The sequence below is a fragment of the Podarcis vaucheri genome (genome assembly GCF_965113315.1).
Source record: "Podarcis vaucheri genome assembly, chromosome: 2".
In the NCBI taxonomy this organism is placed as follows: domain Eukaryota; kingdom Metazoa; phylum Chordata; class Lepidosauria; order Squamata; family Lacertidae; genus Podarcis; species Podarcis vaucheri.
The window spans coordinates 42,138,993-42,155,464 of NC_138760.1; the positions used below are offsets into that span (position 1 = coordinate 42,138,993).

At 45.9% G+C, this 16,472-nt stretch overlaps 1 protein-coding gene across 2 annotated transcripts; it reads left to right on the plus strand.

The window, feature by feature from the left end:
- The first annotated feature begins 4,641 nt into the window (after positions 1-4,641).
- LOC309521632 (urotensin-2 receptor-like) lies at positions 4,642-11,705 on the plus strand. Of its 2 annotated transcripts, none has more exons than XM_082204354.1 (2): positions 4,642-5,051; positions 9,652-11,705. In XM_082204354.1, the coding sequence occupies exon 2, from the start codon at positions 9,820-9,822 to the stop codon at positions 10,930-10,932; it is 1,113 nt and encodes a 370-aa protein (XP_082060480.1). In that variant the 5' UTR covers positions 4,642-5,051; positions 9,652-9,819; the 3' UTR covers positions 10,933-11,705. The 2 variants fall into 2 exon arrangements, with proteins under 2 accessions (XP_082060480.1, XP_082060481.1); XM_082204355.1 differs by having other exon boundaries at positions 4,642-4,866.
- The last annotated feature ends 4,767 nt before the right edge of the window (positions 11,706-16,472 follow it).

Sequence of the window (16,472 nt, forward strand, 5' to 3'; positions counted from 1 at the left end):
TGATGGCAAATTTTCATAAATTGGGCTTTCAGTCATTGAAACAACTACAATGGACAACTGGCCATTTGGGGCTAACAGGTTTTATATCCAACGAAAGCCTATCCATTAAGTTAGCCGTTAATTTCTATTGAGTTTAATCTGAATAGGACCAAAGTTGGATACAACCTTAGGTGCCTTCTAGCATTTTGCCATGAAGAGAAGGTTGAGACAACGTATAGATCACTATATCCTGAGAAAGGGGGCTTTTCAAAAGTCTGCTTCCCTGCTGTCCTGTCTCTGCAGCACTGTTATCCTTCACTCACTCTTAACGGAGAACCCAGTTCCTCAAATGCCTGTGGTTTTGGTACTGTCCTCCCCATGTTGTTGTTGTTGTTTTAGAACTGATTCATGGTTGCTATGCAATTGAAGCATCAGCCTGTCCAATGTAGGCTGGCCAAAGTGCTGCAGATACATCTGAAACTGGCAGTGAAGCTGATGCCTTTCTGCATCATTGAAGCTGCCATCTTCTGGTTGTCTTGCCACCGTATCTTCTGCAAAGGGGTTCCTGCCATAGCTTAGTGGTAGAACATCTGCGTGGTTCAATCCCCTGGCATCTCTAGGTAGGACTGAGAGGTAACGCTGTGTGAAATCCTGGAGAAAACCACCAGCAGCCTGTGTAGCGAGATTGACCAATTGCCCAACTTTGAATAAGGCATCTTCCCTTGTTGCTATATTACTTTGAAACAATGGGAATGGAGCTGTAGGGTGATTTTTAAGCCAGCAAGGAAGGAAACCAAGTAACTAGAATCAACCACTGCAATTTCTGCTAACACATAAAACCGATCTTCTATTTCACAATATCAGTTTCATATACAGTGGTACCTCAGGTTACATATGCTTCAGGTTACAGACGCTTCAGGTTACACACTCCGCTAACCTAGAAATAGTGCTTCATGTTAAGAACTTTGCTTCAGGATAAGAACAGAAATCGGGCTCTGGCGGTGTGGCAGCAGCAAGAGGCCCCATTAGCTAAAGTAGTGCTTCAGGTTAAGAACAGTTTCAGGTTAAGAATGGACCTCTGGAATGAATTAAGTACTTAACCAGAGGTACCAGTGTAGTTTGAAACACACATGTGGACACAGAAACACTTTTTACCCCTCCTAATACTAAAAAAAAAAATCTCTGCTATGTGCTAAGGACTCAGAAATCCTAACAGGTCTGAGAATGGTTTGTAGTGGTTAGGCAAGGAAGGTGCTTGGAGGTCTTTTTAGGTCTTTTTGGCAACACTCCACAGTTTATTACATACAAAACATACGAGCAGGTGAGATGCCTTCAGCTCAAAAGAGGGCAGTGTAGCAATCATGTTATCGCATACCTTCCCCCTTCCCCTTGGCATGTGAATGAGGAAAACAATGCAGAGTCCTAATTTAGTTTGACTGACACCAGAAGCCACCTGGTCCCTGAGAAAATCCCTGAGAAAATCTGTCCCTGAGAAAATCTGTCTACAACCATCTTCCAAATGCCAACAGCAGCAATGACAAGTTTGCTTCTGCTGCAAAGACTACAGGAGAGCTTTGATGAAAAGACTTATTAGCATGGCATAATTTGGTTCTACTGAAGCACAGTGAAACAATCTATGAGTGGTTTGCAAATGCTGGCTTAAGCTTCGGATCAGAGCTAAGCAGGCAAGGGATTATATCTCTTTCCAGGTAAATCTCACACATTAATGAGCGAGCAGCTCTTGCACCATCATGACAACCGTGCCCAGTGTTAATCAAGATCCAAGCATGTACAGGAAGGAAAAGGGTGTTGAGGAAGCAGAATGACATGGCCAAGGCAAAATGATGATGCTGTAGCAAGAGGGATGAGGGAGATTAAAAGGCCAGTCTATGACCATTGCACAAATTCAAGGCTATCTATCCCAAAGCTATCCCTGTTGGATGGCTATACTGGTGAAAGTGCCTCTACTACTGATATTTTGTTGCTAATTAATGTTTTATTTTTTGGCTTTGCTGCCTGTAACAAATGTTAGAAAGCCACACAAAATAAACCATAAAATACTTCTTCTAGTCCAGATTTGTTAGCAAACTATTTCCCATATTTAAACTAGCTCTTCCTCCCACCAGTTTAAGCCCGTATTCTTATTACATCTCAGTTACCCACTCAGAATGCAGTTAACGCTATTTGGCTTTAAAAGGTATGTATATATTTGAAAAGATCAGCCTCTGCTGGTGATGCCTGGTGCTTTTAAATGTACTTTCTGTCAGCTTTCCTCCCCCTGCCACAAATTATAACACTTGCATAATAATATTCAGTACTTCTCCTAAGAACTAAATGCTTGTGGCACATCAATAGTCATAAGCCAGTGCTAACACTCCCTCTTACAGATGTCTTCAGGCTGCTCTATAAATTAATGGCTGTGCTGAAGTTTAAATCCCCCCCACCCCCGCTCACATATAGTTCTCTAATTAATGTACCCAACAGATTCAAGGGTAAGTTAAAATGAAAAGGCCTTAAGCACTGAAGACCAACAGACCAGATCAAAATGAGTGAGTAGAAGACCTGTGCAGTGTTCCCAATTGGAGGCAGTGAGATGAAAAGGAAAAAGAGAACCTAGGAACTGAGCAGAACATGGAAGAAAGAGTCAGGGCTCATTGAGGCAACTCCAATTTCAGGGATGGTCTTGCCATGGGGCTCTTTTGGGGACTCAGGTGGGCAATAAAGGAAATACCAAGTTGCACTTTAACAGGGCTTATTTACTATATACAATATAAAGCACAAAGCATTAAGTTACCACTCTGTTTCACACCACACTGTATTAATACTGACGCACATAGGTTGATAATTTAGATTATGACTTGGCAGTGTCGGCAATGTCACTTTTGCCGTTTTTCCATAAAAATAGCTCAAAAACAGCATTCTTTTTTTAGCGATTTTGCCCAAAAAGCTCAACAACTATTCTGTCCAGATTTTCACTGTTTGAAATATGGCAGCCCTGGATTATGAAGATGTGTTAACAATAAGACTGAAGTGAGGCAACAATGGATGCAACCAAGAGACTGGCTCAACAGTTTGTTGTGCTAACCCACAAATCAACCAATTTCTTAGCCGAACCAACTGACTTTGCCCAAGAGCTATGGAGTCCAAGCCTGCCCTTTCTTTCAGAGCAAGCTGGGGCTGGATTCAGAAAGATGATGGACTATACAAGCCCCTGTCAACAACCCTCGCAGATGCTCCCCACACTTGCCATGAACTGCTCCCTTGTAGCTTTTTAACATGTGCCCAAAGTGCCACTTCATTTCTACAAACGTGTGAAATATTAAATGTAGCTAAGAGACATACAATTTCAAATATTTGTGCAGATGTGTATATTGTTGAACATTTCTATAAAGTACAACTGTAGGGTTTTTCACAGCTATCCTGGTGTTCCGAAGGGTTTTATGAATTGCCTTCATATCTTGTGTTGTATATTACTCACTGTTTGCTATACCATTCTCAAAGAAAAGAATTATTTAAATTGGCTGCATATCTGTATGTACAGATTTGCAATACCACACATTCCGCAATATTTGAAAATTATCATTTTGCATTAGTCAATAATATAGTATAAATTTGATGCTTTGTGAAAAAAGAGCACCATTCTTATATCGGTTACAGATGGGTAGCCGTGTTGGTCTGCCATAGTCCAAATAAAAAAATTCCTTCCTGTAGCACCTTAAAGACCAACTAAGTTAGTTCTTGGTATAAGCTTTCGTGTGCATGCACACTGTGTATCTGAAGAAGTGTGCATGCACACGAAAGCTTATACCAAGAACTAACTTAGTTGGTCTTTAAGGTGCTACAGGAAGGAATTTTTTTATTTATTCTTATATCGGTCACTGTTATGTCATGCCATGTGTATCCTCACACCAGTATAACACACCTCCACATCTGAACATGATCATTATTAATCAGTCCAAAAAATAAGTTTTACAGAAAAGTGCACTATTGTGAAAATTTGGGCTCTGCACTCTGAGAGGCTCCAAAGCTTAATAATTTAAAATAAGGCAGTATAAGGAGAGGTTCCACCTTCCACCTTCCAGGAAAGGGTCCAACAGAGAATGATTTTGTCAACAATAAATGCTTCTTGAAGGAGAGGAATGGGAACAAGTGATTTGGCCCGGCATCTAAAGCCCCTACCTGCGTTCAGCTCCTTTTTCTTTCATCTTCATTAAGCAGCTTCTCCCAGTCCTAAAAAGTTTTCGTTTTCAAATCAGTCCGCTCATCTTTTTCCCTTTAGTTTGCCACAGTCATCCCAAGTCGAAAGAGAAATTAGCAGAGAGCCCTAAACAAGTTGGACAGCTGTTTATTATCATCAGGACAGCATGTCTTAAAGGTGTCACTTATGATACCCGAGTAGTAGATCAGCTGTCAATAAATCCTCCAACCCAAACAAATTCACAGCTCCCTTTTGGAATTAAATCTCAATGCCAAGTCTCCCGCTGGCACCTTCCCCAGAAGGATTTAACCCTTTCTTACACAAACTCCAGACCTGTGTTTTTTTATTCCCAAGCTTCTGCAAAGAATATTGGATCCCCTCCCCTCCCCTCCCTACACAGAGATCTGTTTGGGGAAAGGCTAAGAATGTTTCAAGGAGTATATAAGTAGCCCTTTCAGTCAGGAAGAAACAGTCCTGATGTGCAATGCATGGCTTGCTGTCTCTTGGGCTAGCAACCAGCTTTGGTTTTTGAAATGCTGCTTCTTTAAAAAAAAAAAATGAGAGAGGATTCCGGCTAGCTCGCCTGCTGCAGTTGCAGTCCAACAATGTTGAGCGTCACGGGTAGCAGCATAAATAGCAGGCATAAGTGAATGCAAGGATTGGGAGGGCACACATTTCAAACATACTTAGTGAGGTTTCTCGCTCTCTCGCTCTCTTTCACACAGTCATCCCAGATGCTCTGAGCACTGGGCTTTGCACCGTTTCCTCGTGTCTAGGAAGATCCTCTGGAGACATTTTCACCAAGCTACCCATTATTTATTTACTCCACTCACGCAAGAAGAAACTTCATCAGCTGGAATTTCACAGAAGTCAGGTTTGGATCTGGAATTTCCATTTCTGGATGGGATTTATGTATCTTTCTGGGGCAACTCCTTGAAATGTGTGTGCTGGTCACCTGAGATGTAAGATGTAGCTGAAGGTCAGGAAGGATAGTTCTTATTTCTTAATGCCTCCGACGGCTGCATTATGCATTGGCAGTTGATATCAAAATGCAAACATGGTATGTATGTGCTTGTGTGTGCCTGCACCTCATTTTTGACATGCTGATGAAAATTGTGTCTTTTTTTCTTCTTCTTACCCTCAGCTCAGGAGCATCTTTTGTGTTTTCTCATTGTTAGGAAGGTACGTTGTCATCTGGGTGTTTTTAGCCTGTTTCCAAACTGAGCACACATCAAGATGTACCGTATTTTTCGCTCTATGAGATGCACCAGACCACAAGATGCACCTAGTTTTTGGAGGAGGAAAACAAGGGAAAAAAATATTCTGAATCTCAGAAGCCAAAACAGCAAGAGGGATCGCTGTGCAGGGGAAACAGCAATCCCTCTTGCTGTTCTGGCTTCTGGGATAGCTGCACAGCCTGCATTCGCTCCATAAGACGCACACACATTTCCCCTTACTTTTTAGGAGGGAAAAAGTGAGTCTTATAGAGCAAAAAATACGGTACTTTAGAAGTAGCATCTTTGTGCCACTTCTAAACTAGGGCTGATATCTTGGGTCAAATTAGAAGTGTTATTATTGAATGTGCAGCGTGTGTGTGTGTGTGTGTGTGTGTGTGTGTGTGTAAGCGGAATTTGACTCCAATGGGATATTTCACCATCAAAACAAATACCAGTTTCAGAAGAAGGATTTTCCTCAGTACTGCAGCAGGGGAGGAAACAGTTACATCCCCCTTCCATACCTGCTATGATACTGATAATAGCTCACCAACCAATGCTATTTGCATTTTGTCAAAGCTGCAAGTTGAATACAAAGTGGGGCTATATTACAGGTAAAAGGCATAGGACTAGGCTGCCTGAATCCTTGGAGTAGCACTATATGCATAAAAGCAAACGGGCCGTCTCAGTCTTTTTGTCTATGAATGCATTGATCTAATTTGCCTGAAGTGCCTCACAGACCTGTTCTTTGATGAAGACTGAACTGCTTGTCTTAAGGCTAGAGGAACTTTAGGAGTGTGTGGTCCCAAGATAATTTGAATCCCTCCTTCCACATCTGTTAAGAACCAAGCCTCAGTTTAAAATGTTACCCTTTACCGAGTCTGGACAAAAATGCCCCCTGCTGTGTGACATGGCTTTGTAACATAAGGAATTGTGCTGGGTGCTGGGCAGCAGATCTGTGCTCAAGCCAGGCTGGTGACACTTTCAACATCTGCTGTCTCCAGCACAGATATTTTCCTTCATGGCAAAAGCCTGAAAGGACTTTGTTATCATTTGTTCCTCAGAAATATTAACAAAATATATTAATGGTGCCCCCCCCGCCGCAAATCAGTAGAGAGTGTGGGGAGGAGTGAATTTGTCTTGGAGGTCTGTCAAAACTTCATGCATTAGTCTATATTTTTGTGACCCGCTTTCAGCCTTCTCAGGAAACATTGTTAAGAAATGCAAAAACAAACATCGGGCACTACAGACCATTTAAAAAATCACTTATTATTGCCTACATTTATGTGAACTGGACCTAAATGTGAACTTAAGGTGAGGTCACACAATTTTAAAATCCTTTCTTTCTCCAAGCAACCTTGTCCCCTTTATGTACAACCAGGATGGGGAACCTGTGTCTCTCCAGATGTGGTTGGACTCCACTGATGGCCAGTGGTCAGGGATCATGGGAGTTGGAATCGAACAACATCTGGTGGGCCACAGGTTCCCCCCCCCCCGATGTACAAGATCATGGTGGGAAACATGGTTTGCACTGGTGACGTGTTCTCTCTGTGCTAAATTGCTGTGGTCGCAGTGGCTCCCCACAAAAATCCAACTATGCAGTTGCAGAAATGACTTGGTGTCAATTGTACATGGTATGTTTCTTCTGGTAATTCCTATGTGAAAGGGCTCAATAAATATGCCTTCAGAAATCCACAATGCATAGCAGCCTCTTTCCTCTTCCTGCTCATTGCCTGTTTGCACTGGCTGAGCATCTCCTACATCAAACAGCCCTCCACCCTTAAACACGCTCACATTTCATAGGTTGCCAGGGTTGGGCACCAAACAGCTCATCTCTTCTGAAAAGAAGCAAGGTGCAAAGAGCTTCTCTCTGTGAGTGGTGGCAGATGGTATAGGTGCCTTTCCGTGCTGCCTATAGATAGGGGGCAGGTGATGAGGGAGGGCATGCCAATGGCATTTTTTATTTTCCTGCTCTTTCAGGTGTGACAGCCATTAATGCCACCCACAGCAGCCATCTGATGTTGCATCCTGCCCCACATGGCATCCATTTTTGTGCTATACCATGTCCTGCAGCATTCATTTTGTGAGTCCACCTTACACCATCTCAAAATTCCAAATGTGCCCACAGAAGACCCCTGCTGTTCGGGGTGAACATGGAAATCACTTTCACTGGACAAGATCACTGGTATATTCTCATCTAACATCCTGCTCCCCACCATGCCAAACCTGATGGCCACATGGCAATCGCCCTCCCCTGCTGTTCTTCTGAGCAGCCCGTCTGATTCTTGAGGCTGACAAGACCTCTTTTTCTAGTGTTTGTCACTTTGACACCCTTCTGAAACCATCACCCAACTTTGTGGCAGTAGCCAATCCCACAAATCAACTTCATACAGTGTGCAACAAATTGGTGAAATTCTTTGCCACAAGGTGAGATGAGGGACTCTTGCTGAGAGGGCTTTAAGAGAAGACTGTGGAGGTTGAGTTGTAGGAAACTGGCAGTGAGAACCCCAGTTGCACACTTCTGCCAGTGCGCCATTACCAGCCAAAGCATCAGAAACTCTTGACTGGGTCCCAACCAATGTCTCCTATTTTTTTAAAAAAAGATAGAAAACAAATCAGTACACATAGGTTTCGAAAATGTGTCTGTCTTAAAAATGATGGTTCAACATGAGAATGTTATGCCAAGACGAACTACTGAGTAGCAGCATGCCTGCAATTGCCACCTCATCCCAAACTGATGACAAGCCTGGAAGTCAGCCTGGGCTCATTGAAAATGGAGGCTGAATCCTGTGGCCATTTCTTTAGCCACATAGAAATACAATTCATTACTGGTGGTTCATTATTAAAGAATGTGAACAGTTTACCAAAGGCTGTTGGGGTTCAATTTAGTAAAATGTATTCTTCATCTATAGAGCCAGGGTGGTTGCCTTATGTTGTTGCTGGTTTTTTGCAAGAGTTGCATTCATCCTTGGCCAACACTCTGGAGTCTGAATGCCAGCAGTAGGTGTGACTATCCCACATTCTTGCATGTGCACATGTATACCCATTTGACAAAAGACACACACACACACACGTTCCCCCTCCTCAGCTGATCTGTGCAGATTAACAGAAGAAAGGGTTCTCACCCACCTCATCAAATGACTGGCCTGATGACCAGTGGGTTGGTTTCCATCCCCATTGCAGTGCTGGGCTAAGGAGGAAAAAATAATAATAATCCTGGGGTGAGTGGAGAGATTTAAATCTCTCTGTCTAGCACAGCACTCTAATGGGGAGGCAAATCATCCCCTACCAGCTCATCAGATCAATCATTTGTCGTCTGGGAAGAAGACAATAAGCCCCCTCCTCTCAGCTGATGGGGACATTATTAGTAGTAAGGTAAAGGTAAACGGACCCCTGACCATTAAGTCCAGTCGTGGACAACTCTGGGGTTGTGGCGCTCATCTCGCTTTACTGGCTGAGGCAGTACCGCTTCTGGGTCATGTGGCCAGCATGACTAAGCTGCTTATGGCGAACCAGAGCAGTGCACGGAAACGCAGTTTACCTTCCCGCCAGAGCGGTACCTATTTATCTACTTGCACTTTGACATGCTTCCGAACTGCTAGGTGGGCAGGAGCAGGGACCGAGCAATGAGAGCTCACCCCGTCGCAGGGATTCGAACCGCCAACCTTTTGATCGGCAAGCCCCAGGCTCTGTGGTTTAGACCACAGCACCACCCGCGTCCCATTATTAGTAATAGCATTACTATTATTATTAAAATTTGTATACTACTCTTCATCCAAAGATCACAACATATAAATACAATTGATGAGGGTCTGATGAGCAGAGGGTGCTCCAGGAGAGAACAGTGAGCCATGTTTATTATAATGTTTTCCCTCTTGCCATCACCATAAAAGTTGCTTGGGTCTTGGAGGACCAAAAAATTTGCTCAGGGGGAGCCACCCCTGCTATAGGGCACCTTTGGCACCTTGGACAGTGCACATGTCTGTAATCTGGTGGTGGCACCTAAGGCATCTAAGGTATTTAAGGTAGCAAATCTCTCATTCTGCGAATGCAGAGAGTTGGACTAGCTGTTCAGAAAATCAGAATGAGAAGAGGCCAAATTCCTAACTAGCTAATGAAACTCAGGTTGCCTGCCAGTTTGCAACCCTGTCGCTTATCCAGACTCACAATCTAGACTGTAGTTGAAACTTCCACCTTTGCAGCCCTCCCGTTCTGTGATTCTGCCTACCCTAACACTGTTTCTTCATGTCCTTTCTTTAGAATAAACCACTTGGTGTAAACTTTGGGGAAGCTGCCTCTCCTTCGGCACAAGCGATAACAGCTGAAAAATGAAGCCTGCTCTGCCCTCCTTATGGTGTCCGGAATACCCAGTTGAGAAGAACTCACTTTCCACTGTTCATGGGCTGCTGAGTTAGATCATTTAAGAGGATGGAAGACACAGTCTCCTCAACAGTGAGGGTGGGCACAGATAAGGGCAACCTACTCAGAAGCAACCCCAACATTTCCTACAATACAACCTGGGATGGGGCCTCCACAGAGGACTTCATAGCCACCTGCACCATCGGGACTATCCTCTCCATCATGTGCGTTATTGGAGTGACAGGCAACATCTACACCTTGGTGGTGATGTGCCACTATCTGAGATACTCTGCCTCTATGTACATCTACATCATCAACCTTGCCCTAGCAGACCTACTCTACCTTCTCACCATCCCTTTCATTGTCGGGACATATTTCACCAGGGGATGGTACTTTGGAGAAGCTGGGTGCCGGATCCTTTTCAGCTTGGATTTCCTCACCATGCACACCAGCATTTTCACCTTGATGGTGATGAGCACAGAGAGATACCTGGCAGTGCTGAAGCCCCTGGACACTGTGAAAAGGTCCAAGAGCTACCGGAAAGCCATTGCCGTCATCATCTGGGTTGTGTCTCTGCTCCTCACCCTCCCGATGCTCATCATGATCCAGCTTGTAAGAGAGGACAAGAACATCTGCCTCCCTACCTGGAGCAAATTGTCCTACAAGATCTACATCACCATCCTCTTCTGTACCAGCATTGTGGGTCCCGGGGTTGTTATCGGGTACCTTTACATCCGGCTGGCAAGGACTTACTGGGTGTCCCAAACGACTTCTCTGAAAGAGACCAAGAGGCTGCCCAACCAAAAAGTGCTGTACTTGATCTTCACTATCGTGCTGGTCTTCTGGGCCTGCTTCCTGCCTTTCTGGATATGGCACCTCCTCTCCCAATACATCGACCCCCTCCCAGTGTCTCATAACGCCACCAGGAACATCAACTACCTGACCACGTGCCTGACTTACAGCAACAGCTGCATCAACCCTTTCCTCTACACCTTGCTGACCAAAAACTACAAAGAGTACTTGAGGAACAGGCAGCGATCCTTTAACAGCAGCAGCGGCGGCTACTTCCAGAGGAGAAGCAGGTTCCAGAGGATCTCTGGGAGATCGTGGTCCACAAGCAGCCAGCACTACACAGAGACCTTTGTGCTCCCTCCCATTCCTGGGGGAAACAGCAGTCCCTGAAGGGGGGGGGACACCTCCAAGCACTGGCTAGCCTCATGGGAGCCTGGACTGAGAGGCTGCTGTGTTGTCAAATGGCAAAAGCAGAGAAGCAGGGAACCACCAAAGGTGGCATTCAACTAAAATGTTCCATCAGCACAAGCATCACTGCTTGCACAGTAGGTCTTTCCCCCCTCTCCTCCCCCAGAGGCTTGGTGGAAACCCTAGAACAGATCTAGGGGGTGTGCATGGGGAGGAGGAAAACACTCACAAAAATCCTTGTGCTGACAGAAGATTCACTTAGTGCTCCGTTGGATGCAATGCAAAGTATCAAATGGGTATCATAAAATAGACATGTCCTGACTTAAGAGTATGATCTTCTAGCAGGGGTGCCAACTTCAAAAAAATATTGGAGGGGCCCAGGTAAGCCCTGCCCCTCACAATCAATCACAAGACACAGTGTGTGTGCACCATTTGAATGGCAATGCCCATCAACTTGGGGGAGGGGCTCAAATATTTTATTGGAGGAGCCTATGGGACCTTAGCCCCTAGGAGTTACCTCTTGTGTCTCCTAGAGTTCCCAATCCACTGCTTTTTGCCTTAGATGTAACTTTGGGTGAACTCACTCAATCACAAAAAACATATAATACACCCCAACTATCCCATGATGTTTCAACTTAAATTATTGAACCAATGTTTGTCAAAAGTTTTTTTTTATTATTACTGTTGTTTTGAAGTATATCACCCAAGCAGTTGTTTGGGGAAATAAGTGAAATCAATAAAGAACTAAGACTTCAGTTTGTGATCATGTGTGTCTTGTTGCGGTTGAGAACCAATATAGCAGTTGAGTTTGGGGAAAATGGTATTGAGTACATTGAGGCTAGTTTCAGGTTTGGGTGCATGATACTTTTCTTACTCTGTTTAGCTGCCCTGCTACTACCTCACCCAGACACCCAAGGAGGTTCCTCAGCTTCCGTAGCTAGGCACACGAGGACAGCAGCTTGCTGAAGCTAGGCACGTCTAAGTCTGCCCAATGCCTGGATGGGAAATTGCCGAAAAACCACACATACACTGCCTTGAATTCCATGATGGGAGAAAGGCGGGAAAGAAATTCAAGTAAATAAATAGCTGGCTGGCACAATTCTTCCTCATTAAAGCCTTTTTCAACCAACCACATCTCTCTTATCATATCAAATCTAACATGACATGATGACATTATGAGAGGCATGACTTAGAGCTACCCAGGGTCAAACCAAAACATGCCAAACAAATGCAGTTTTGTTGAGGCAGGGGCAACAATTCAGGTGCAGCTTTGCTAGCAAATTTGCAAAGCTAAGCAGGGTTGGGTAGGGTTTCAAACTGGATGGGGGACCACATGCATTGCAGTGGGTTGAACTAGATGACCCTTGGGGTACCTTCCAACTCTACAATTCTGTGATTCTATGATATGCTTGATACAGATGTTTATTGGTCAGAACAGATTATTTAAGAGTTACACCAGATCATTCCTCTCTGTATCTCAAGATCAGCTGAGTAGAAGCTGTCAGCACTAAGTATCCATGTAAACATGGTTAATCAGTCACACAAAGCCATACTTGAAGTTAAAGAATGGCAGAAACCTGGTAAAATAATTTTCTGGCCTGAAGCTACAGCTGTCAGTCACAAACTACACTGCTGCCACTGCCTCCCTGCCCCCCACACTCCTGGTATTTCTCTTTTAGCTCAGGGGGGTGGAGAATGTATGAGCTGAAAATGGTTTCTTCACCATAACTCACTTTAAAGAACTGAAAATATGAACTGCAGCCCCAGTCGGTGAAATGTTCACTGCACAGTCACTGGAGCCTGACAAAAGAGATGGCTGCCTCCTTGGCTGCGGAGATGAATAGCTTGGATAAAGGCATTGCAAAATAATTATTGCACCTTATCAGTTGGTTATTTCTGGTAAAATGAATCTACATTCAAACATCTAAGACTGTGCCTTTACCTTCTCATGCTTCCCCCCAGAATATAAAAGGCAGGAATGTCAGCATGTCACCTCTGCTTTTCAGTTCTTTGCGGGACAGGAAGAAGGGTGCTCCGTTGTATTCACACAGTGTGTGCAGGTGAATGTATGTGTGTCTATGTGTGTCTAACCAGGAATAAGAGTGTTAGACAGCAACCCTATATACACTTCCTTGGGATAAGTCCCACCAAACTCAATAGGGCTTACTTCTTCTGAGTGGCCCCTTAGGTGCAGAATTGCAGTGTCGTTCACCATTTCCTTCTTGACTTCCTCTCCACACAAATTATCTCTTGCAAAAGATACCCGCCCGCCGCCCCCCCCCCCCCATGAATAAGACTGCTTTGGATGATGAGCCGCAGGGGGAACATTCCCAGCATGTTTCAAAGTCAACAAATGCAGCAAGGTTTTAGTGAAAACACTAACTTGGAGAAGCATCACAACCTCCCTATTACAATAACTCCTTATAACAGAGGATTAAAAAATGGGGTCCATGAGCTTCATTCAGAAGGGCCAATTCTGAGGAATTCAGATTGCAATACCATAAAATGCAATCCAAGGAGGGGGCAGGGGGAAGAAGCAGTGGAGATACTATTCATGTAGCATCTAACACACTGCGCTACAAATCCTGAAACGGGCAGAAAGGTCATTAAGTTGTCTGCCAAGACCCTCAGCAATTTTCAAGTGGCTCATGGGGTAAAAGGTTTGGGAGCCACTGTCACACTGGTTTCAATGCACACCTCTTTCCTCTGTGATCAGACACTTGATTCTCACATCCTTGTCCATAGTCCTGTGGAGGAATGCCAAGGAACAGAATTGAAGGTCAAGTTAAGAATACCAAGAATGAAGGACTGCACTTCTTACAGTGTAGGGTCTTTTTTTAAGTAAATGAGAAAAGAGATCCAAAAGAATTTTCAAACAATATGTCTAGATGCTACATGCTCTTTAACAGCATAGCATGAGTTCCTCGATGCATATTGCTTAACATTGCAAACCCCATAGTACTGGGTTTACTAAGCTGAAGCTCTATGTTTTAGGCCTTGAATATTGAAACAATAAGAAACTCTCCTTAAGTATTCAAAGAATATGTTTCCCACAGGTTACGTTTCCCGCCAAGACCACATAACACCGGTCTTGAAAGACCTATATTGGTTCCCAGTATGTTTCTGAGCACAATTCGAAGTGTTGGTGCTGACCTTGAAGCCCTAAACGATCTCAGCCCAGTATACCTGAAGGAGCGTCTCCACCATCGTTTAACCTGGACACTGAGGTCCAGGACCGAGGGCCTTCTGGCGGTTCCCTCACTGCGAGAAGCGAAGTTACAGAGAACCAGGAAGGGGGCCTTCTCAGTAGTGGCTCCCCCCCCCCGTGGAATGCCCTCCCATCAGATGTCAAGGATATTCCTACCGTGGAGGGGCGAGGGAGGTATGGCGGTGGGGGCAGATGTCATAGGCGAAGGGGATCGAGATACGGATATGCTTGTACCCCTTCCAATCTGCGCCCCATCCCGAGAGACAAGGGTAGGGTGTGCAAGGATTACTCACCTCCGTCACTGGTGTTGTGCAATGCCAGGTCTATAGGCAACAAACCTGCCACCCTGCAAGATTTCTTCACCTCGCAGGGGGTCGACCTGGCTTGTGTGATGGAGACCTGGGTGCGCGAAGGGGAAACTGTTACCTTACGAGAGATGGCGCCCCCGGGTTTCTCCATCCTCCACCAGTTGCGGACTGTGGGCCGGGGGGGAGGGGTGGCATTATTAATCCGGGAAGATTGTTCTTTCAGGGCTCTACCATCACCATCGATCCCCGGCATTGAATGTGTTGGCCTAGTGTGGGGCTCCAAGGTGAGCTTGGCTGTCTGGCTGGTGTACCGGCCACCTGGCACACCAGCAGCCACCCTGTCAGGCCTGCTGGAGGCGGTGGCCGGCTGGGCCTTGGAGTTCCCTAACCTATTGGTATTGGGGGACTTCAACATCCATGCTGATGCCACTCCCTCCTCACAGGCTCTGGACCTGGTGTCTTCCATGGCGACACTAGGGCTCTCCCAGTTTGTTTCGGGCCCCACACATCAAGCAGGCCACATGCTGGATTTGATCTTTGGCGTCGGTATAGATGTGATCATGTTTCCTTCGATGAAGGTGCCATGGTCTGATCACTACGCTCTGAAAGCCAGGATTGACGTTCCACCTCCACCCTGCTTAGGTGGCGAGCCAATTTGGGCTCGCCCGCAGAGGCTGATGGACCCTGATAGATTCCGTCAAGCCTTGCGGGACCTTTCTCCCCCTGGCGACTCATTGACTGAGCTTGTTAAAGGCTGGAATACCCAGCTCCTGGCAGCCATCAATGAGATCGCACCTAAGCGCCCTCTGCGACCCCGCAGAAACCGGGCTCCCTGGTTTACCGAGGAGCTCCGGAAAATGAAGCGGGACCTCAGACGGCTAGAGCGAGTATGGCGGGGTGCCCGTGACGGAGCTTCAAGAACATCTTATAGGGTTTTTATGAAAACCTACGAGATGGCAGTGAAGGCCGCTAAGAGGTCCTACTTCTCGGCCTCCATTGCATCCGCTAGCTCTCGCCCAGCACAGTTATTTAGTATAATTCGGTCTTTAACGTCCCTTGAAGGACAGCCAAATTTAAAAAAACAATTTGACACACAGCTGTGAGGCATTTGCGAGCTTTTTTGCGGAGAAGGTCCTGTTTCTCCGCCATGACCTCCCTGCCAATTTGGATACAATAAAGGAACTGGAGGCCCCTCCACTGTCCTCGGGTCCAATATTGGACCACTTTGACCAGATATCCCCAACCGATGTGGACAGACTCCTCCGAGCTGGAAAGCCCACCACTTGTCCTCTCGACCCGTGCCCGTCTTGGCTGATTAGAGCGTGTCCAGACGAGGTGCGGGCCCCCCTGGGGGATATTATCAATTTGTCCCTTGGCACCAGGACATTCCCAGGGGAACTTAAGGAGGCAGTGGTGCGCCCGCTCTTAAAGAAAACATCATTAGATCCCTTAGATCTATCCAATTACCGCCCGGTTTCGAATCTTCCATTCCTGGGTAAGGTGATTGAGAGCGGTTGCTGAACAGCTTGGTAGGTTTCTGGGTGAAACAATGGCTCTGTATCCATTCCAGTCCGGCTTCCGAGCTGGTCATGGGACCGAGACGGCTCTGGTCGCCCTAACAGATGATCTCCGCAGGCAGCTGGATCGAGGCGGGTCAGGGCTGCTGATTCTTCTAGACCTGTCAGCAGCCTTCGACATGGTCGATCACGAACTCCTGGACCACCGCCTTGCCGACGTGGGGATCCAGGGCACAGTCCTTCAATGGCTGCGCTCGTTTCTCTCTGGTCGGGGACAGAGGGTGGCGCTTCGGGGGGAATTGTCATCGTGCCACTCCTTGGTGTGTGGAGTGCCCCAGGGTGCGATACTCTCCCCAATGCTTTTTAACATCTTTATGCGCCCCGTCACCCAGCTTGTCCGGAGTTTTGGGCTGGGCTGCCATCAGTATGCTGATGACACCCAACTCTATCTGTTGATGGATGGCCATCCTGACTCGGCCCCAGACACAC

What these genes read in the sequence shown, in the direction of transcription:
- LOC309521632 (XM_082204354.1), top strand. Translation starts at nt 9,820, where the DNA reads ATGGAAGACACAGTCTCCTCAACAGTGAGGGTGGGCACAGATAAGGGC.